The sequence below is a fragment of the Petaurus breviceps genome, unplaced genomic scaffold (assembly GCF_028583685.1).
Source record: "Petaurus breviceps papuanus isolate PSGF00001 unplaced genomic scaffold, PetGlider_PUasm1.0 90919, whole genome shotgun sequence".
NCBI lineage: Eukaryota > Metazoa > Chordata > Mammalia > Diprotodontia > Petauridae > Petaurus > Petaurus breviceps.
In genome coordinates, this window is record NW_027187378.1 from 157482 (window position 1) to 180210 (window position 22729).

General features: G+C 37.3%; 1 protein-coding gene across 2 annotated transcripts in view; it reads right to left on the reverse strand.

Moving 5' to 3' along the window:
- Nucleotides 1–22729, reverse strand: part of PAK5 (p21 (RAC1) activated kinase 5) — a 395791-nt gene that overhangs the window by 132153 nt on the left and 240909 nt on the right. For both annotated transcript variants that reach the window (XM_069075401.1, XM_069075402.1), the window contains one exon: nt 15971–16185. In XM_069075401.1, the coding sequence (XP_068931502.1) occupies nt 15971–16174 (204 nt within the window). In that variant the 5' untranslated portion in view covers nt 16175–16185. The remainder of the gene's footprint in view (nt 1–15970; nt 16186–22729) is intronic.

Here is a 22729-nt window from a genome sequence, read left to right on the forward strand (position 1 = left end):
GATACATTTGTAGTGGTGCAAAACACTTCCTTAATGGTTATGTTGTGAAAGACTATATTTCCCTCCATCCTATCTGCCCCACCCATTCATTCTATTTTCTCTTTTGACCCTGTCCCTTTTCAAAAGTGTTTGCTTCTGACTACCCCATCCTCTAATCTGCTCTCCCTTCTATCATTCCACCATCCCCACATCCCTTTCCCCCTTACTTTCCTGTAGGGTAAGATACCCAGCTGAGTATGTATGTTATTCCCTCCTTAAGTCAAATACAATGAGAGTAAGGTTCACTCATCCCCTCTCACCTACCCCCCCTTCCTCTCCATTGTGAAAACTTTTTACTTGCCTCTTTTATGTGAGATAATTTACCCCATTCTATCTCTTTCTCCTTCTTCAATACATTCCACTCTCACTCCTTAATTTTATTTTTAGATATCATCCTTTCATATTCAACTCACTCTGTACCATCTATCTATCTGCCTATCTATTTCCTTCAACTACCCTAATACTAAGAAAGTTTCCATGATTTACAAATATCATCTTTCCACGAAGGAATGTCAACAGCTCAACTTTAATAAGTCCCTTATGATTTTTCTTTCCTATTTACCTTTTCATGCTTTTCTTGATTCTTGTATTTGAAAGTCAAATTTTCTATTCATCTCTGGTCTTTTAATCAAGAATGCTTAAAATTTCTTTATTTCATTAAATATCCATTTTTCCCCTGAAGTATTAAACTCAGTTTTTCTGGGTAGATGATTCTTGGTTTTAATCCTAATTCCTCTGACCTCTGGAATATCAGATTCCAAGCCCTTAATGAGGAAGCTGCTAGGTCTTGTGTTATCTTAATTGTATTTCTACAACACTTGAATTGCTTCTTTCTAGCTGCTTGCTTTCACCTACATGGGAATTTGGTTACAATATTTCTAGGAGTTTTCCTTTTGGGATCGCTTTCAAGAGGTGATCTGTACATTCTTACCATTTCTATTTTAACCTCTAGTTCTAGAATATCGAGGCAGTTTTCTTGATAATTTCTTGAAAGAAGGTGACTAAGATCATTTTTGATCATGGCTTTCAGGTAGTCCAATGATTTTTTCTCTCTCTTGGATCTATTTTCCAGGTCGATGGTTTTTCCAATGATATACTTTGCATTATCTTCACCTTTTTAAATTCTTTTGATTCTGTTTCATAATTTCTTGATTTCTCATAAAGTCCTTTGCTTACATTTGCTCAATTCTAATTATGAAGGAATTATATTTTCAGTGAGCTTTTGGACTTCTTTTTCCATTTGGCCAATCCTGTTTTTTAAGGCATTCTTCTCCTCATTGGATTTTTGGACCTCTTTTGCCGTTTGGGTTAATCTTTTTTTTTTTTTTGCTTTCCTTTCTGGAGGGGGGAAGGCAGGGCAATTGGTGTTAAGTGACTTGCCCAAAGTCACATGGCTAGTAAGTGTTAAATGTCTGAGGTCTGATTTGAACTCAGGTCCTCCTGACTCCAGGGCCTATGCTCTATTCACTGTGCCACCTAGACACTCCTTAATCTATTTTTAAAGTATTATTTTCTTCAGTATTTTGGAGGGTCTTCCTTAGCAATCTGCTGACTTGTTTTTCATCATTTTCTTGCATCACTTTCATTTCTCTTCTCTATTTTTCCTCTACTTCTCTTGCTTGATTTTCAAAATACATTTGAGTTATTCCATAGCCTGCAACTAATTCATATTTTTCTTGGAGGCTTTTGATATTGGAGCTTTGACTGTGTTGTCTTCTTCTGGTTGTATGTTTTAATCTTTGTCACCAAAGTAAGATTATATAGTCTGACTTTTTTTTTACACAGTTTACTCATCTTCCCAGCCAAATACTTGACTTTCTAACTCTCTCTCTCAGGGCAGGATTCTGCTTCCAGTGGGGATAGGGGTGAGGGGGGAGCTGGGAACACTGGCCCAGGCTTCTGGGGTTTTGTATCAGGCACTGGATCCCCCACTGTCATTAAAGCCTGAGCTCCAGAAGCATCTGCTGCTGTCGTAGTCACCTCGATCACCCCGGGTCTGGGGGCCTGGGCCAGACCATGCATTCTTTTTTCACCCAGGTCCCACAGAGTTCCCCCACTAACCTTCCATGCTCTTCTCAGTGTTTTTGAGTTGAGAAGTCTGGAAATTGTCTTATCTGCTAGTGATTGAGTCACCTGAGGCATGCTCTGGCCCCTCACTGCACCTGGCGCAGCCCACATCAGATGATTTGCTTTGCAAATTGCCTGGTGCCATATACCCTTCCTGCCAGGTTTTCCAGGCTGTATTGGGCTGGAGGTGTGATTCACTCCATCATTTTGTGGGTTCTGCAGTTCTAGAATTTGTTTAGAGTCATTTTTACAGGTATTTGGAGGGTTTGGGGGTAAGCTTAAGCAAGTACCTGCTTTTATTGAGCCATCTTGGCTTTACCACCCTCTAAATCACTATTGATTAGAGAAATGCAAATTAAAACACTGAGGTACCATTTCAAAACAATCAGAGTAGCCAATATGACAGCAAAGGAAAATGATAAATGTTGGATAAGATATGGGAAAATTGGGGTCCTAATGTACTTTGGTGGAATTATAAATTAATCTAACGATTCTAAAGAATAACTTGGAACTATGACCAAAGGCCAATCAAACCTTGCATGTTCTTTTATCCAACAATACCACCAGCAATCTGTGTCCCAAAGAGATCATAAAAAAGGGAAAAGGGCCTATATGGACAAAAGTATTTACAAATGCCCTTTTTGTGGGCAAAGTTCTGAAAATGGATTGGATGCCCATCAATTGGGGAATGGCCGAACAAGTTGTGGTATATGAATATAATGGACTACTATTGTGCTGTAAGACATGGTGAGCAGGCAGATTTCAGAAAAACCTGAAATGATTTACATGAACTGATGCTGAGCAAAGTGAGCAGAACCAGGAGAACGTTGTTCACGGTAATAGCAACAACTGTGCAATTATCAACTATGATTGATTTATCTCTTCTTAGCAGTACTATGATCTAAGACAATTTCAAAAGACTAATGATGGAAAATGCTGTCCACATCCAGAGAAAGAACTGATGGAGTCTAAATGCAGATCAAAGCATATTCTTTTTACTTTTTTTGTTTTTGTTTTCCTTTTGTTCCACATCTTCTTTTGCAGCATGAATAATGTAGAAATATGTTTTACATTATTGCACATGTATAACCTATATCAGATTATTTGCTATCTTGGGGGAGGGGAGGTAAGAGGATAAAGGGAAGGAGAAAAATATGGGGCTCAAAATCTTTAGAAAAAGGAATGTTGAAAATTGTTTTTACATGTAACTAGAAAGGACAAAGCACTATTAAAATTTTTTTTAAAAAAGATTTTCTTATGTGGACAAAATCACAGATCCTTTACATATTCACAGAAAAAAACTGTCAGATTTCATTATTAAAACATGAAAAGATTTTGCACAACAACAAAACACCTCTAAAATTAAAAATTAAATAGATTGACAAAATTTCAGTAGAGTCTGACATTCAATCTTTATAATGAATTGATGCATGCCTAGAAAACTAGTAATATGTATTCCTCAGTGGAGTAACACATATAAAAGACACAGATAATTTATGAAAAAGGATATATGAATTATCAAAAATGAAAAGGTAACTAAATTCTCTATTAACAATAGTTTTGAAAATTTGAGGTTTCACCCTTTAACATTAAAATGGCAAAAAATAGGAAAAAACCAAAAGAATGAGAAATCCAAAGAACTCAATTTATTTTTTAAACAAGATAAAGGTTTGACTAATATCAAAAATTTTAAAAGCCAGAAAATGGAATCACTACTTCACAAAATCTATTATTGAGAACACTGGGTAATTATAGGATCAAAAAAAGAAAGACAAAAATATGTTTGAACCCATGTCCTATAATATACACAACAATAAACTTTAACCAAACTATCAGTCTAAATATACATATATGTGCATGTCTGTGTTTAAATAGTAACATTTTTTTAATGGAAAGAAAAGTAATAGAGGAGCCATATGTAAATGCTCAGAAATGTTGGTTGCACTACAGAAGAATGTTGCAAACATGCTAAAAATGATAGCAATATTCAATAAGAATCACAAAGCTGATCATTCCTGTAGACCCTGTGAGTTCATGCTAGGACTCTATCACAAATATATCATAAAAAGGGGGGAAAAACGCTTCTGTATAAAAGCATCCAGAACTTCTGTTTATAAAAACAAAAAAAATGAAGGCCCAACAAATGGAAAAGGGCTAAACACATTTTATTAATATAGTAAGGAGTAAAGATAGATTAAATTAATATGAAAAATGATTAAATTCATGATGTGATAAAATGATAATTACGAAGTTTATGGAAATGTGTAAAGGTCTATATCAAGTGATATAAAATGAGATCAGCAAAAGCAGAATTATGACTGTGTATATCAGAGAAAGGCAAGAAAGGCAAGAAGGAACAAAGGGAGAGAGGAGAGAAGGACAAAGGAAAGAAGGGAGGGACATACCTAAAGCATATTTTTTTAACTTGTTGCTTAATTTGGTTCTAATTTGCACATTGCTAAGGGCTGTACATAATAAATTACTTCTTACTTTGTGTGTTTCATTATTTTTGTGGTTGGTTACTAAGTTTACAATAAAACATTTTTTAAAAGAATGATTACATCTTGAATGTCATAAAGCAGCAGAGAAAAAAGAGAAAAAGCTTTGTGAATAAAAATCCAAGGCTTTCTTTTTAGGTCATGTGAAAAGGCAATTTAATGAACTTAGAACAGCAATGGTAACACTGTGTCTTCATAATGCCAGACTGGTTTTCACCTTTTCTGAGATCAAATTTGCATTTTGCTTTTTATTACTGCATTGGGTTGATCAAGAGAGTTGCCTTATTAACTTGATTCACATATAAAATATGAAGGCTCTTTGTTTATACCTTCTTTTGTAGGACATCTGTAACGTACTTTACAGACCTTAAAACTATATAACTGTTAAATTTGTTATGATTATTTCTGTTATTTTTACTAATTCAGTCAATTTTATTAAACACCTACTATGTGCCAGACTTTGGGCTGAACACCAGGGACATATAAAGAAGCAAAATATAATCCACGTCCTCAAAGAACATACAATTTAGTGAGAGAGAAAACACGTGAACAAATATATGCACGTGAGCTATATGCAGCAATAATAAGTAATTACAAAGGGAAGGCATTGGAATTAAGAAGGATCAGGGAAGGCTTCCTGTAGGAGGTGGAATTTTAGTTGGGACAGAGAAAGTGCTCAGAGTAAAAAGATGGAGTCTTGGATTTGGAACAGTCAGGAGGGCAGTGTCACTGGATCAAAGAGCACATGTCGGGGAGTGTCAGGAACCCAAGACGATGCCTCTTTTAAAATGTTTTAGCCTTTGAATTAAATTTTATGTTTATTTTTAGTTTACATCATTCATTTCCACAAGATTTTTAGTTACAAATTTTCTCCCCATCTTTCTCCTACCCACCACCCAAAATCAGTGATCTCTCTGAATATCCCCTCCCCCAATCTGCTCTCTCCTAAATCCTCCCTCATCCTGCCTACAACTTTCCACTAGGGCAAGATGGATCTCTATGCCCCAGTGCCTGTATATCTTATTTCCCAGTTGCATGTAAAGAAATATATACATATATATAAATATGTATGTATGTATATGTATATATTAAAATATATATGTTTTTAAAAACTTGATTTTAAAACTTTGAATTCCAGATTCTTTCCCTTCCTCCCTCCTAACCCACCCTTACTGGGAAGATAAGCAATTCAATATAGGTCATACATGTGAAGCTATACAAAACATTTCAATAGTGGATATATTGTGAAAGACTGACTATATTTCACTCCATCCTATCCCGCCCCCAATTGTTCTATTTTTACTTTGGCCCTGTCCCTTTTCAAAAGTGTATGCTTCCAAATTCCCTCTCCCCCAACCTGCCCTCCCCTCCAAAATCCACCCTCTCATCCCCTTTCCCCCTACTCTCCTGTAGGGTGAGGTACCCTATTTAGTGTGTATGCCATTCCCTCCCTAAGCTAAATTCAATAAGAGTAAGATTGACTCATCCCCTTTTGCCTTTCCCTCCATTGTAACAGTTTTCCCTTGCCTCTTCTGTATCAGATAATTTACCCCATTCTGTCTTTCCCCATCGCCTCTCATTATATTCCTCTCTCACCTCTTAATTTCACCTTTTAAGTATCATGCATTCCTATTCAATTGGTCCTGTGCACTATATGGATACCTGTACACATATATACACATGCTCACATATGTATTAATATGCTCATATATCCTTCTATATAGACATATAAATGTATGAATACATATATATATATATATTTATATACATGTGTATTTCTATTCCTTTCAACTATTCTTATATAAAGAAAAGTTTCCTAAGTGTTTCCGCAATATTGAAATTGTTTCTTCCTGGCTGCTTGTAATATTTTCTGCTTGATCTGGGAATTCTGGAACCTGGCTATAATATTCCTATGAGTTTTCTTTTTTTTGGGATCTTTTTGAGGAGGTGATTGGTAGACTCTTTCAACCTCCATTTTGCCTTCTGGTTCTAAAACATCAGGGCAATTTTCTTTGAGAATTTCTTGAAGGATGATTTCTAGGTTCTTTTTTTGATGATAGCTTTCAGGCAGTACAATAATTTTTAAAATATCTCTCCTGCATCAATTTTCAAGGTCAATGGTTTTTCCAATGACATATTTCACATTGCCTTCTATTTTTCATTTGTTTAGCTCTCTTTAATAGTATCTTGATTTCTCATAAAGTCACTAATTTCCATTTGCTCCAATCTAATGCTGAAGGAATGATTCTCTTCATTGAGCTTTTGAGATTCTTTTTTCTATCTGGCAAATTTGGCTTTTTAAGGCATTCTTCTCCTCATTGCCTTTTTGAGCCTCTTTTGCCATTTGAGCTAGTCTATTTTTTAAGGTATTATTTTCTTCAGTCAGGTTGTTGACTCTCTTTTCATGATTTTCTTGCATCATTCTCATGTCTCTTCCCAATTTTTCCTCCACTTCTCTTATTTGATTTTGAAAATCCTTCTTAAGCTCCTCTATGGCCTGTAACCAATTCATATTTTTTGGAAGATTTTGGTGCAGGAGTTCTGACTTCATTGTCTTCCTCCTGTTCCATGCTTTGATCCTTTTTGTCCCCCAAAAAGGAGTCCAAAGTTGGATTGCTCTTATATTTTTTAAAGCAATTGGGGTTAAGTAACTCGCTCAAGTTTACATGGCCAGTTATTTCTGCATGTGGTGCTAAGTATCTGAGTCTAGATTCAATCCCCAGGTCATCCCAACACTGGGGCTGGTGCTCTTACTTGCTGAGCCACCTGGCCACCCCTAAGCAATTGGGGTTAAGTAACTTGCTCAAGGTTACATGGCCAGGTGTTTCTGGGTGAGTGCTAAGTGTCTGAGCCTCGATTCAATCCCCAGGTCATGCTGACACTGGGGCCGGTGCTCTTACTCACTGTGCTACCTTGCCACCCCTGGATTGCTCTTCTTGCTTTGCTTCCTTTGCTTGTTCATATTGCCACTTATTTACTTGACTTTTGAGCTTTTCACCCCAGTAGAACTGTGCTTCCAGAAAGGGGAGCTTTATCCCAAATCACTGGGGCTTTCTCAGCTGCCAGAGCTATTAGTTGGTTGCCCTCTCTGAAGCCTCCACATGTTATGGCTTACTGGTCACACACCCTAGGACCTCCATCCAGGACAGCAATGCAGATCCAAGCAGATTAAAGCAAGAGCAATTACCCTTCAGACTGTTCTCTTGGTTCCCCTACAATCTGCAGGCCAGGAGCTCTGAAGCAGCCATGTGACTGAGGCCAGGGCGCCTCAGCCGCTTCTCCATCAGGGACAGAGGCCAGACCGCACTCTGGAACTCCCTGTTCCCAAAGTCCACTAACCTCTCACTTTGTCTTTGGCATTTATGGGTTGATAATTCTGGAAACCACCACAGCTGCTGGTGGTCTGCTCTCCCAACATCCCTCTAGCTACATCTGGTCAAGGTGCCCTGAGGCTAAAACCTCAGCCTCAGGCAGGGCTGGGCTTGGCTCCCAGAGAGCTGCAATTGCCCCTTCCTACTAGCCTGCCAGGCTGTCTTCAGCCGGAGGTTACTTTCTCTCTGTCACTTTGTGGGTTCTGTAGCTCTAAAGTTTGTTTAGAGTCATTTTTTTACATGTATTGGAGGAGGTGGAAGCAGGAGCCCCATTGAATTCCTCTTTCTACTTTGCCATCTTGCTGCTAACCCCCAACCATGCCTCTTTTTGCTTCTCTGTTCTTACCATGTTCTAGTCATGAAATCTTTCTATGAATCAAACTTGTCTCATTGTTGCTGTCCCCCCTCACTGTCAGGGCTACAAACTTACTGCATAGCCACTAGTGTACGGACTGAGATTTGCACACAATAAAAAGGGTCTTCTACTAGAGCAGGCCCTGACATGTGTCTGGTTTCCCACCTCCGATGGAATAAAGAAAGCTTTTTGCTAATGACCACAGTTAGTTCTTTGTTCTATTTATTTGATTAATTTCTTAGAGTAAACTGGTTCTGATCACTTCTGTGATGTGAGTTTTTGGTATTTTCAGAGTTAGTTGAAGTTGTCTAAACTCTGTTACTTTTTGGCTCTTTGTTTGCAGACCTGACCACAATAAGGTATAAGAAGAGTGAAAAGGTAGGAGGGGCTAGGTCATGAAGGACTTTGAATGCCTGCAGAACACTGTATATTTGATCCTGGAGGCAACAGAAAGCCGCTGGAGTTATTTGAGTCTGTGAGTGACATGATTAGACTTTCATGTTAGGGAAATCACTTTAGTGTCTGAATGGAGAATGTTTTGTAGTGGGAAGAGACTTAAGGCAGGCAGACACATTGGCAGGCTGTTGCAGTAATAGAGGTGACACACCATATTTGACCCAAGAGTGGGGTAAATGGACGCCATGCTCCTGGCCACAGCCTTAGAAAGTGGAATAACCTCCCAGCCCTGGAGTTGGCAAGCATAGATAGCAAAGGATGTGGCCTATAACCTGCAGAGTGAGAGTTGCTAAACCTAAGTGTCTTAAATGCAAGATGGGAAATTTGCCAGTCAGAGTGATCCTGGCATACAACTTTCAGGCATCTCTGTGCAGTATCAATCTTGATGTTGCCTTGATAGCAATCCTATGTTTTGAAGCAGTGAAACCCCTCTATCCTTCAAGAGAGATGAGGGGATATTCCTGGGCACAACTAGCTAGAGAAGCATCAAGGAGTGGACTTTAGTCATGATATAGAGAAACCAAAGACTTGAACTTTGCCTTTCATCACTACTGTGGACTATTTATCTAAAATGATATAATATTTGTAAAACGTACTTGGCACAGAGGTTGACACATAGTAGGCACCATATAAATGCTTATTCTCCTGAGGGCTAGTAGGTAGAATACCAGATTTCTCCCAATGCCTTCCTTTGTAGAAGGCAGAAACTGGACATCTGGGACTCACTCCATTCTACATATGTTACTATTCTTGGTTTCAACTCCACAAAACAAAGATGTTCCCATGTCTTGAATTATTTGGACAGTGCAGGTTCACTGGAAAGTGTATTTCTTTTCCAGATAAATCAAGCCCTCAGGGTAGTACCTGAAGGCAGAAGGCTTGTATTGACTCTGGGATGAAATGGTACTCAATGTAATTATTGGGGGATTACCCTACTAACACAATCCCAAGTTAATTTTCCTTCTGTGAGGAGTCCAAAATACACAGTGGTCCTATTGGTATGGAGCACTTTAGGACCATGGGGAAACATGGGTGTAACAGAAAGGGAAGAGAACAATATCAATTATTTATGGGCTACTATGGATCCTTCATGCACTTTTAAATTTTCTGTGAGGTGAAATAAAGTCTGTCCTGAACCCGATGTATACATTGTTACCTTAAATACTTGTATAGAAACTGAAAACCCTTTATTTGCCTCTGAGGACTGGACACAAATCTATATGGAAAGTACATTTTGAGAATTTCCAAAGGAAACTGGGTGGGGAGGGGTGGGGGAGAAGGATAGTAAAACCAAAGAAAGAGTGATTTGGGAAAATAATGCCTTGAAATGAGTCCAGTCTATGCAATTCCAGAGATAGGGGCACTGTGTTAAGGCTCACAGATTCCATCCTGGGTCTGCATGGACCCTTCTCCAAGCACTGCAACAGATATCTTTCAAATGGTAGAAAACTAGTGCATTAAAATACTGCAAAGATATATATGGAAAGAACAATACTAATTCTCCTTTTGACCATAAAACTTATCTTGAGAATTCCTAGTTGAAAGGTTACATAATTTGTCTGATCAGTGTAACTAGCTGATAGTTGGAGCCATCATCTGTCCATCCACAGAGAGGAACCTGTTTCTGAAGCCATCCTGATTTCATTCATTTTTAATGGACCTGTGTCCTCAGAAACACTTTAATTTCTTACAAGTACTTTCTGACTTTTCTTTGCTTTCTGACAATCTGTGGATATAGAGTTGAGAAAATAAAGCAACTACATTATTTGTCTATTACCTAAAGATAGAGAAGAAGGGACCTAATGTGCTCTGCTCTCCACTATCCAGGTTTTTGTTTGTTTGTTTTGTTTTGTTTTTTAGGATGGTAGAATAGCAGAGCTCCCTTATTACAATCCAATCTGGACACTCTGCCTTATTTTAACCCTTTTTCTCTTGTCTCCTTGGATTTTTTTCTTTATACATACATACATATATATATATATATATATATGTATATATATTTGCTTTTTGAAGGGGGTAAGGTAGGACAATTGGGGTTAAGTGATTTGTGCAAGGTCACACAACTAGTTTTGTGGTAAGTGTCTGAGCCCTGGATTTGAACTCAGGTCCTCCTGACTCCAGGGCTGATGCTCTATTACCTGCCCCACCTAGCTGCCCTCTTTTTTAATATTAAAAACCAAAAGTGTTTGCAGTGAGTAAGAGCACCGGTCCCAGAGTCAGGAGACCTGGGTCCGGTTCTGACCTCAGATACTTAACACCCACACAAAAATAACTGGCTGTGTAACCTTGAGCAAGTTACTTAACTCCGATTGCTTAAAAAAAAAAGTGTTAATGATATCTTTTTTTTACATGAAAATTACTTCTGAATACACTCCCTACTCTCTACTGCCTTGATTCAAACCCTCTCTTGATAAAGGATTTTGATTCCTTTTAATTTTCTCTCAATTTGCATAACAGAAATTAATGTGTCCATTGTCCTTCTGATTCTGCTTACTTCACTCTGTCTCACTTTGCACAGATCTTCCCATGCTTTTCTGAATTACTCATATGAGTCTTTTCTTACTGTTCAACAGAATTGTACAACATTGATATACCATGGTTTGCTCAGCTATTCCCCAAAAGAGGGCACCTGCATTGCTTCAGAATCTTTATTAGCACAAAAAGTGCTATTCTGAAAATTTTGTTATTTATGGGAATATTTCTGCTTTGGCTATTCTTGCATATAAATGCCCAGAGGCATGATCAAAGGGTATGTGCCTCTTAGTAGGATCAAAAAGCATGAACACTTTAATTATTTTCTCACATAGTTCCAAATTATTTTCTAGAATGGTTGTGTTTGGTTTGGGAATTTTATTTGAACTTCTTTATCTAAAAAAAAAAAAACACAAGGGAAGTTCTGGAAGGAAGGAAAGAAAGACGAAAGAGAGAAAGTATAACACTTTCTTTCCTCTAGGAAATTAGTCTGGTGGAGTAGATATTTAAACAATTCCACCAGTAGTCTGACAAGAGGAATATGGGAAGGCATTACAGCATTTAAACAAATTCCTCCTCATTCAAATCAGCTAAAAAATGGAAATGGAATAAAAGAATGAAAGAAATGTATGAGTAAATTGCTTCTAGTTGCCAATAGGAACCTTGGGGATCAAAGCATAAGGAGAACATCACTATCCTGTCCATTCCTCCACCAAAGAACCTTGAAATCTTGGTCAGAGCATTCAGTTGCTTGGCTCAAGCCAAAATATTTGACTATCCAGAATACTACAACACTCAAATATAAATATGGATAGAAGCCAGAGATAAAAGGTTTGAGGCCTGTGGGAAGTCGAATTCCTATTTCATGAGAGATACACTGAGTAATAATTCAGGGAAGGAAATGGGCTTCAGAAAGAAAGTAAAGATTCATTCAATCAAGAAATATAAGGTATATGTTCAGTTGAAGAAGGCCAACAAATATCCATAGACCAGCAGAATAACTGGGACAATAGGCAGGGAGTGCAGTTTAAACTAGCCATATCCCTCACAGATAAAGCATATTCTCAGGACAAACTACAGTCACATGAATTTTAACATCAATAGGATTCTTAGAATAATTAGAAGGTGTATATCTGATTTCATTTTTCCCGTCTTTTTGTTAGGACATCAGTGGAACCTAGAAACTGGCTGCTAAGGAACTTGAGTGATAGCCTTTAACTGGGACCGGTTTTGGTGATTACAGACCACAGGGCCATCTGTGGACACAGCAGACTGAAGTCATATAGGACAACTGCTTCTCACCAGCATACCTTAGGCCAGGTGTCAGGGTATTTATACACATATCTAGATGAATCATCAGGGCAGAAAGGAGAAGTATCTTCCTATGTGTGTGCAGGGGGAATCTGAATATTATAACTTTCTTATAAGCCTCTTTCACCATCTGGCAGAGTTAGCAGGGAGCCTTCCCTGTGCCTCCCTTTTACTTCTAACATCTTAATGGTCAGCAACATCTCATCTGTTCCTCATATTGCTATGTGGTGAAGTTAGCTATGGGAAGTTGTGGTATTCATAAAAGGTACGTGGGCAGGGAGAATGGAGTGTAGGCTTTCTTAATGCTTTTAAAGCTGAAAAATCTTTTGACTGACTTCACTGTGTCCAATCTGGCCATGTCTCTCACACCTGAAATTGATGAAAAAATGTAGTTCTGTGACACACTTCTTTCCACTCCTATATCTATAGTATCTCTTTGGTTTATTTGACAACAGCTACACCTGTGCCTAGGGTTATGGATCTCAGGGGAAAAAAAGGAGAGTTGGGGATGTCAGTATCTGTGGGACAGGAATAGAGGACCCAGATGTAGATCTGGGAATTAAGCACTTGCTCAGAGCTTTGGAGAAAGCAGTTTCACTTGAATGATGAGATCAGAAGCTAGGTTGAATAGGTGTTTCAAAAGAGAGTGAGAGGGAGGAAGAAATGCAGTTTTCCAGAATTTAGCTCAGAAAAGGAAGAGAGACATAGGATGATATCAAGCAAAGACAGTAAGATCTACTGAGGTTTTTTGTTTGTTTGCTTGTTTGTTTTTTGAAAGGATGCAGAAGATTTAAATGTGTTTGTAAGAAGCAGGAAAGAAGCCAGTAGACAGTAAGAGACTGAAGATTAGAGAGGAAATTGGCAGGATAGTGGAGGCAATCAGGTGTAGAATAAAGGAAGAGATGGGATTTAGGGTGCAGGTAGCAGGATTAGTTTTGGTAAGGAAAAGGCAAACTCTTCATCAGAGACTGTAATAAAAGAAGAGATGATAGAAGGTGATGTCAGTAGAATATCAGATAGAGAACAAGAAAAGAGGGAGGTCTTGGCAAGTGACATCTTTTTTGTGAACTATGAGGTGAAGGTAGTAAGGAGGTGGTAATGACAGAAGAGAGGGTTTGGAACAGCTACTTTGGTAAGAATCAATTAAAGAGTAGTAAAAGTAGGGGCGGCCAGGTGACTCAGAGAGTAAGAGCACCGGCTCCAGTGTTGGGATGTCCTGGGGATCGAATATGGGCTCCGAAACTCAGCACCACACCCAGAAATAACTGGCCGTGTAACCTTGAGCAAGTTACTTAACCCCGATTGCTCATTAAAAAAAAGAGTAGTAAAAGCATTACCTCTCTGCAGTAAAAGCCCAGCTGGTATTAGATAACATGCATTTATAATGGACCCAGTCAGCATAGTTTTATGACTTTCTCTAAATCTATTAAGTACCATATATGAAGGGGCAAAGAAGGAATATGGTGGGAGATCTAGGGTTTGGGTTCAACAAGTTATAATCAATGATAGGCCAAGAGGTCAAGAAATTAAGAATAGCCAACTGTATAGAACCATATTGGCTCACAAAGGGACTGAGAATGGGAACAGTGTTGGTAGAGTAGAGCAAGGGTAAAATCTTGGGAAAGTACTGAATAGTAGGAAAATTTTAAAAAAAAGGAAGGGATAAATAATGCCCAGAGTGAGTAAATGAAAAAGGGTGTTAGTAGCTTCATTCACTGAAATTATTTAACTTAAATGTAGAAGACTACTAAGCAAGTTTAGTTGTCTATGTTGACATTCAACGTTAAGATTCAACAAAAAAATATAAAAGATGAACCATATATGTATGACTCAGTCTCTTTCATTTCTAATTATTTAATTTTGTTTTATGATTCTATTTTGCCAAGACCTCCCTCTTCTCTTGTTCAAATATTGGGCTAGAATAGTTTAAAATTTAATCATCTATGAGTTCATCAATATAGGCACTCCTTTTAATGTTGCAGATCACAACCTAGCCAGGTCTTCTTATCCTATATAATTCAATTATTATAAAATTGGGAGTCCCATTAGGAGCCAGAGGTTGTCTATTTTCAACCTATATCAAATTAAAAGTTGGTAATAGAATTAAGCAAGGGCAACGGGGATAGAACATGTAACTGAAACCTTGGTTCTGTCTTAGGTATTGAATATTTTTATGGCATGATTTCCACTATCAGAAAAACTGACCCTAATTATATTCTGACATTGTTTTCCTTTTTAATTCTAAAAACAAAACCAAAAAAACCCCAAACCACAACTTTTTTTTGGCACTCCATAAACATTTCTTTGTAAATCATATAATAAGATCAAAGGAAAACTGTTGTACAAGCCAGATGTTACACTGGAAGTCTTAAGATATCAAAAAAAAAAAGTAAGGAAGGCCCCTGGTATGTTAGGGGAACACTTTGTGGTGAAACTAAGAGAGGAAATGCGAGAGTTACTGGGAAGGATAGTCTTGAATGGTTTGCAATCTATATCCTTAAGAACATCCATATTAATGTGATCACATTCCAGGTGAATATTAAGTATAATCATTTATTAATTCTTAACTATAGCATAACAAAACTTTTAGTCTCCTATATATGCTTGCTTCTTATAATGAATAGATATGTATGTATATAGTGTCCCCAAAATCTTAAGATGCAGTTTTAAACTTTGATAGCTGATATATATATGCATCTATGTATATATATATATATATACATACACATACCTAAGCATGTATATATAAATATATATGTATATATACACATATATCACTAATATTCATTCAATAATGAGCTCATAACTTCTGTAAGTTTGAGAAGCTACACTTAATGAAGTCAGTTTTTAAAACAACCACTTGAAGAGAGGTCACATCTATTTTGTGATTATATCTTATGGGGCTGACGAGGATATTAAACTGCTCACAACTATAAGGGAGAAAGTTATTCATATTTTGTTTTATAAACTGAATCACATTTTTGAGTTATGGAATGACTGTTATTAAATTAAATAAGTTAATCAATATGATAAATAATGGATCCATTCAAAAGGTCATCACTAACCATGTTTATACTTTGCCCCTAAATATTCCAAGGATTTCTGATTTCAGCACTGTAGGGAACTTCTGGAGTGGGACTATACAATACAAGGACTAAACCATCTATGGTTAAGTAAAAGAAGGATGTGTAAGGTACAGAGTTTAAGTAAATAGGCCAGGGTCACATAGCTAGGAAGTATCAAATTCAGCATTTGAACCCAAGACTTCCTAACTCCAAGTAGAGAACTCTATCCACTGTGCTGAGCTGCCTCCCGATTGTCCCTAAATATAGTTGCTAAAATTAAATACAAGCAGACAAATGAAATCTTAAATCAACCAGAAACCATCACTATCACAGTACCTTCATGGGAGCAAGTTGAATGGGAGTGATGGATGAAGGGTCCACTACAGGCTTTGGTCGATTGGCTGTGTCTGCCAGCAAGCTGTGCCACTGCTGTGGTAGTCCTGTGAATTTCTGTTCTCGGGGATCAAACCCAGTATGAACCCTGTGCTCAAAATTCGATGGTCCGGAGATTTCAAGCCTTTTCTTTTTTTTGCCAAACATGATGGAAAACTCTAGAAAAATTGAGCAGAGGAAAAGCAATTGTTTCTCACCATCATACACCACAGCAAAAGCCACTTGTTAATTGTTAACAAATATTTATATACCTTAGATTATATATGAATATGACTTTTATTATGACTATATATTATGACATATATTATGATTATGTATTATGACATATAATATATTACGGTCAGCTAGTGAATCTTGCAATGGTTGCACCCCTAAGACATCCAGGGTTGTGGTTAGGCTGTGAAATAAGAAAAGTTTGCTCTTTGGGGCCTTCTTTCAATTCATCTTTGTAAACACTTAGCCCCCACCTATTTGCTCTGCATCTCTCTATTTTCTCCTAAGCTTCTCAGGGCCACTTAGGAATGGTTAAGCCTGCGTTCTATGTGTAGCATCCTGGATATTCTATACCTGTTCTTCTGTCTTGGTACTTATGTGATACATTAATTTCTACTGAGGAATTAATGTCAAATTAGATATTCAGATAGAGTCTGAATTGCTCCTTTTTTTTCTGAAAACACAGCAGGGATAGCACAAATGCCTTTAAGAGTTACCTTAGCCTAAAGGTATAACTAATTTTGTGAAATTCAGACATTATATTTGAGACCTGGGAAGCTGGGTACTTTGGGGCAAAGGGCATTTGTTTACCTTTCAAGGACTAGCAAGTGGGCAGCCCTATTCTATTTAGCAGAGGAACATGTGATATTCATTTAACCAAATCTAATTCAATTTAGACAACATTTACTAAGTTTGTGTTTCCTACATGCAAAGCACAATGCAAATACTACCAACATGAAGGACCCAGGCCCTGGCCCCAATGTACAGGGAATAGAGTATGTACACAAAAAGGTAAAATACAAGAAAAAGTGGAATGGGAATAGGTAGAGAAGAATTAGAGAACTCCTCAAGGAGAAGGTGGTACCTGAGTTGGATCTCAAAGAAAAAAGAATTTCAGTAATAATAAGAATTGCTATTACACAGACGACTACTAATAATTTTGATTAACATTTGTATAGCATTTTACATTTTATCTCATTTTTTCCTCATAACAACCCTATGAGATACATGCTATTATTATTACCATTTGACACATGAGTCAACAGGCAGAGAGGGACAAGTGGCTTGCACAGGGTCACAAAGTAAGTATTTGAGGTAAGATTTGAACTCAAAGGATTTTTCCTAACTTTAGATTCTAAGCTCTATCCACTCTAACATATAGGTGCTCACAAGTCGAAGTAAAGAGGAAATACATTCCAAGCAAACTGGATAACTGGCATTGAACATACATTGGTCAGAAAAGGCAGGATGCAATTAAGAAATAATTATTAGTCCATTTTGGCTAGAAAATAGAGTGGAGGGGCAGCCACGTGGCTCAGCAAGTAAAGAGCGCCAGCTCCAGTGTCGGGATAACCTGGGGATTGAATCCTGGCTCAGATACTTAGCACCACACCCAGAAATAACTGGCCATGTAACCTTGAGCAAGTTACTTAACCCTGATTGCTTAAAAAAAATAGAGTGGATCAGGGGAATGATGTGACATCAGGCCAGGAAGGCAAATTAGAACCAAACTAGGGAGAAGATATAGTTAGACCAACATTTTCACAAGATTGGGCAATTTGATGGCACATTGTATAGAGAGCAGGGCCTAGAATCCAGAAGTCCTGAGTTCAAATTTGGTCTTAGACACTATCTGCGTGACCCAGGGCAAGTCATTTCATCCCATTTGCCTCAGTTTCCTCATCTATAAAATGACTAGAGCAGGAAATCACAAACCACTCCACTATCTTTTCCAAGAAAACCCCAAATGGGATCATGAAGAGTCAGACATGACTGAAAACAACAAGCAACATTAACAAGATCATTCTGGCAAACATGAATAAATCTATTAGAACAAAATAGAGACAGGTAAGAAGTGACTTTAAAAGCTGCTGCAGGGAGAGTTGGTGATGAGTCCTAGACTGGTGTTATTATGGGAGGGATGAAGAGGAGGTCTAACCAAGATGCCGTGGGGTTAGAATCAGCTGGACTTGCCTTGGAGTAGATATGTCAGGGGAGACAGAAGAAAGAGTGGAAGATGGGCACAAATTGGGAGTTTTCCAATCCACATGCCTATAAGATTGATTGAGGCCATCAAAGGACACAGTAAGTTCAAAAGGTGGGAAAGTTATTAGAAGATCATGAATTGGGAATTAGAAGGGCCTTACCAAACCATCTTTTCCAAAGCCCTCATTAATCAGAATCAGCAAACTGAGGCCCAGAGGTGTTTAGTGACTTGCCTGAGATCACACAGGAAGGAAGTATGTGGCAAAACTGGGATAGGAATTGCCAGTCCAGCACTCTTTCAACTATACATGACAAAGATAACATTCATCTTTCCACAGTGCTGTCTATTGACAAAACAATTTCTACACAGTCATCTTGCTTCATCAGACACTAGAGTTTGAACAGGAGACATGACTTGTGACCTCTCTGCAACTTATAAGCATTAGCAACAGCACACAAAGTCAGATTTTATACAAGTCCAAAGTTACTTTCATTCCACTATGCAACTCTCTTCAATGAAAAAGATTTTAAGTTAATAGAATAAATGTGACATTATAGTGAACTCAATCACCAGGATATCAATAATCACATTAAAAGCATTTGTAAAGAGGTTGTTTGCACATATTTACCTGAGGGCAAATGCTAAGGAAATGATGTCAAATATATTTAATTCTTGAATTAAAGCAGTTCAATCTTTTATTCCTGATTCTGAATTGTTCCTACTGGTTACTGTGCCAATCAAGTTAAGGCGTATAAAGAAAATAATACCATTGGAGTATTTAAACTTGGAATTAGGAAAGGTCAAGCTCCGGCAAAATCAATCTGCCCACATAGCCTCTAGCTATATTGTATAATAGTGATTTGACCAGTAACAAAACACTTCTACATGTCTAGTAAGGGTGACTTAAAGGGTTGCAAGAGGAAATGATTTGAAAGGAAAAATGGAAAATCATTCCTTCTACCAAAACAACATTTCTCTGAAGCATATGCTAAGTGGCAGCAAGTTAAAATTGACTAGGTAATAAAATATTGTAAGAAGTCTTACCCCCCCCCCCCCCCCCAAAAAAAGGTCTTATAAGTATGAGAGTCTATCTTGATTCCATCCTGTTCAGACCACAGATGGAGTGTCTGGTTTAGGTCTAGATACCATCTAGAATATCCAGAGAAAGATGAACACCATAGTGAATGGTTCTGGAATCATAGATTACAAACATGAGTTGAAAGACCTGAAGATGTTTAGCATGGATAAAAAGAAGCCTTACAGGCACTGTTTTTAAATATCTGAAGGGCTTTCAAGAGGAATTATATTTCTTCTGCTTTTGACTGTGGGTATAACATGCTAAGAAGAGGAAGATTTCTGATCAATGAAAGAAAAAAGAGACAAAACTTCCCGATAATTAGAACTATCCCAAAGAAGAATGCTTTTAGTTATACAGAGCTACTTTTCACAAGAAGTTTTCATGTAAAAAGTGAACCATCTCTTGAATGTTATAAAGGGAATTTTTTTTCACACACATACTTGCCTTTGAGGCACCTTCTAAACCTGAGATTCTTTAAAAATATATTAATTTTAATTTTTCAAAATCACTTCCATAAGATTTTGAATTTCAAATTTTCTCCCCATATCTCCCTTCACCCCACCCCAAGATGACATGTAATTTGATATAGGTTCTACATATACATTCATATTGAACCTATTTTCACATTAATCATGTTGTAAAGAAGAATTAGAACAAATGGGAAAAAAACATAAAAAAGAAGAAACAAAAAAAGAAAAGAGAAAGGAAGCAAATAATATGCTTCAATCTGCATTCAGACTCCATAGTTCTTTTTCTAGAGGTGGATAGCATTTTCCATCATGAGTCATTTGGAGTTGGTCTTGAATCCTTGCATTGCTAAGAAGAGATAAGTCTATCGAAGTTAGCCATCACACACTGTAGCTGTTACAGTGTACAATGTTCTCCTGGTTCTGCGTATTTCACTCAGAATCAGTTCATTCAAGACTTTCCAGGTATTTCTGAACTCTTGCTTCTCATCATTTCTTAAGGCACCATGGTATTCCATTATATTCATATACCACAACTTGTTCAACCATTCCCCAATTCATAGGCATTCCCTCAATTTCCAATTCGTGACCACCACAAAAAGAGCTGATACAAGTATTTTTGTACATGGAGGTCTTTTTCTCATCTGTATGATCTCTTTGGGATACAAACTTAGAAATGGTATTGCTGGGTCAAAGGGTTTTATAGCCTCTGGGCATGGTTCCAAATGGCTCTCCAAAATGGTTGAATCAGTTCACAACTCCACCAACAATGCATTACTGTTCTAATTTTTCCACATTTTCTCCAGCATTTATAATTTTCTTGTTTTGTCATGTTAATCAATCTAATAGATGTGATGTGATATCTCAGAGTTCTTTTAATTTGCATTTCTCTAATCAATAGTGATTTAAGACATTTTTTCATATGACTATAGATAGTTTTAATTTCTTCATCTGAAAACTTTTTGTTCATATCTTTTGACCATTTATCAATTGGGCAATGACTTGTATTCTTATCAATTTGACTCAGTTCTCTTTTTTAGAAATGAATCCTTTATCAGAGACACTGTTTGTAAAAATTGTTTCCCAGTTTTTTGCTTCCCCCCTAATCATGGTTGCATTGGCTTTGTTCAAAATCTTTTCAATTTAATGTAATCAAATTGTCCACTTTGCATTTTATAATGTTCTCTATCTTTTATTTGGTCATAAATTCTTCTCTTCTCCATAAATTTGAGAGGTAAACTATTCCTTGCTCTTCCAAATCATGTCCCATTTTGACTTTATTTTGGTATACAGTGTAAGATGTTGGTCTATGCCTAGTTTCTGACATACTATATCCCAGTTTTCCCAGCAGGTTTGTCAAATAGTGAGTTCTTATCTCAGAAGCCGAAGTCTGAGTTTATCAAACAGTAGGGTTACTATATTCATTGACACATACTGTGTCTTGTGTACCTAACCTATTCCACTGATCCACCACTCTATTTCTTAGCCAGTACAAAATAGTTTTGGTGATTGCTGCTTTAGGATATAATTTAAGATCTGGTATGGCTAGGCTACCTTCCCTTGCATTTCTTTTCATGAATTCCCTTGATATTCTGGACCTTTTTTTCTTCCAGATGAATTTTGTCAGCATTTTTTCTAACTCTGTATAATAATTTTTTGTTAGTTTGATTGATATGGCATTGAATACATAAAATAATTTAGGTAGAGTTGTCATTTATGTTATATTAACTCAGCCTACCCATGAGCAACTGATATTTTTCCAATTATATACATCTGACTTTGCAAGAAAAGTGTTTTGTAATTGTGTTCATATAGGTTTGTTTTGGCAGGTAGACTCCCAAATATTTTATAATGTCTACAGTAACTTTAAATGGAATTTCTCTGTCTCTTGCTGTTGGGCTTTGTTAGTAATATATAGAAATGCCAATGATTTATGTGAGTTTATTTTATATCCTGCCACTTTACTAAAGTTCTTATTTCAAGTAGATTTTTACTCATTAACCTGAAATTCTTTAATTCTGTCATGAAGTCAGAGGTTGAGAGGTCTGCTGAGAATACAGCTTCTAACACCTGATGACTGATAGATAGATAGATAGATAGATAGATAGATAGATAGAGAGAGAGAGAGAGAGAGAGAGAGAGAGAGAGAGAGAAATAGATATAAGAACAACACCAAATAGTTAGACTGCAAGCTCAGTTCTACCTATCAGCATTTAGTAAATGTTGCAAAACGTATGCAATGCTATTGTAAACCAAAACTGCTTGTGTGCTAGTGGGGCCTTGACTGAGGAAGAAGGGATTTTAAATCCAGCCTTGGGTATTTACTAGCTGTGTGACCTTGGGCAAACACTTAATTTCTCTTTGAGTCATTTTTTCTCAACTGCAAAACAGAGAGAAGTGTAGCAACTACCTCCCAGAGTTGCTGTGAGGATCAAATGAGAAATTATTTGTAAATCATTTAGCATACAGTAGGTGCTATATAAATGCTTATTCCCTTTCCTTGCTTTATCTTCATAGTAGTGTCTATTTTAATTGAATAACATACATTATTAATAAGAGAATGATGATGAATAATAAAGACAAAGGAATCAGCCAATGGCCTAAATTTTAACATTCCATTCTAAATCTATCATGCAAATCTGTTAATAATTCTTTTTTTTTTTTGCTTTTTGGAGGGCATCTGGGGTTAAGTGACTTGCCCAAGGTCACATGGCTAGTTTTGAGTGTGTGTGTGTGTGTTAAGTGTCTGAGGCCGAATTTGAACTCAGATCCTCCTGACTCCAGGGCCAGTACTCTATTAACTGAGCCCCCTAGCCGCCCCACTGGTGCTAATTCTAATCTCAGCCTTGACCATGCTCCTCTATCCCAATACTGGCCTGGTTAAATTGTCTTCCATTTCAGTACTCTCTCTTTCTCTCTCCCCCCCGCCTCTCCCTCCCTCCCTCTCTCTCTCTCTC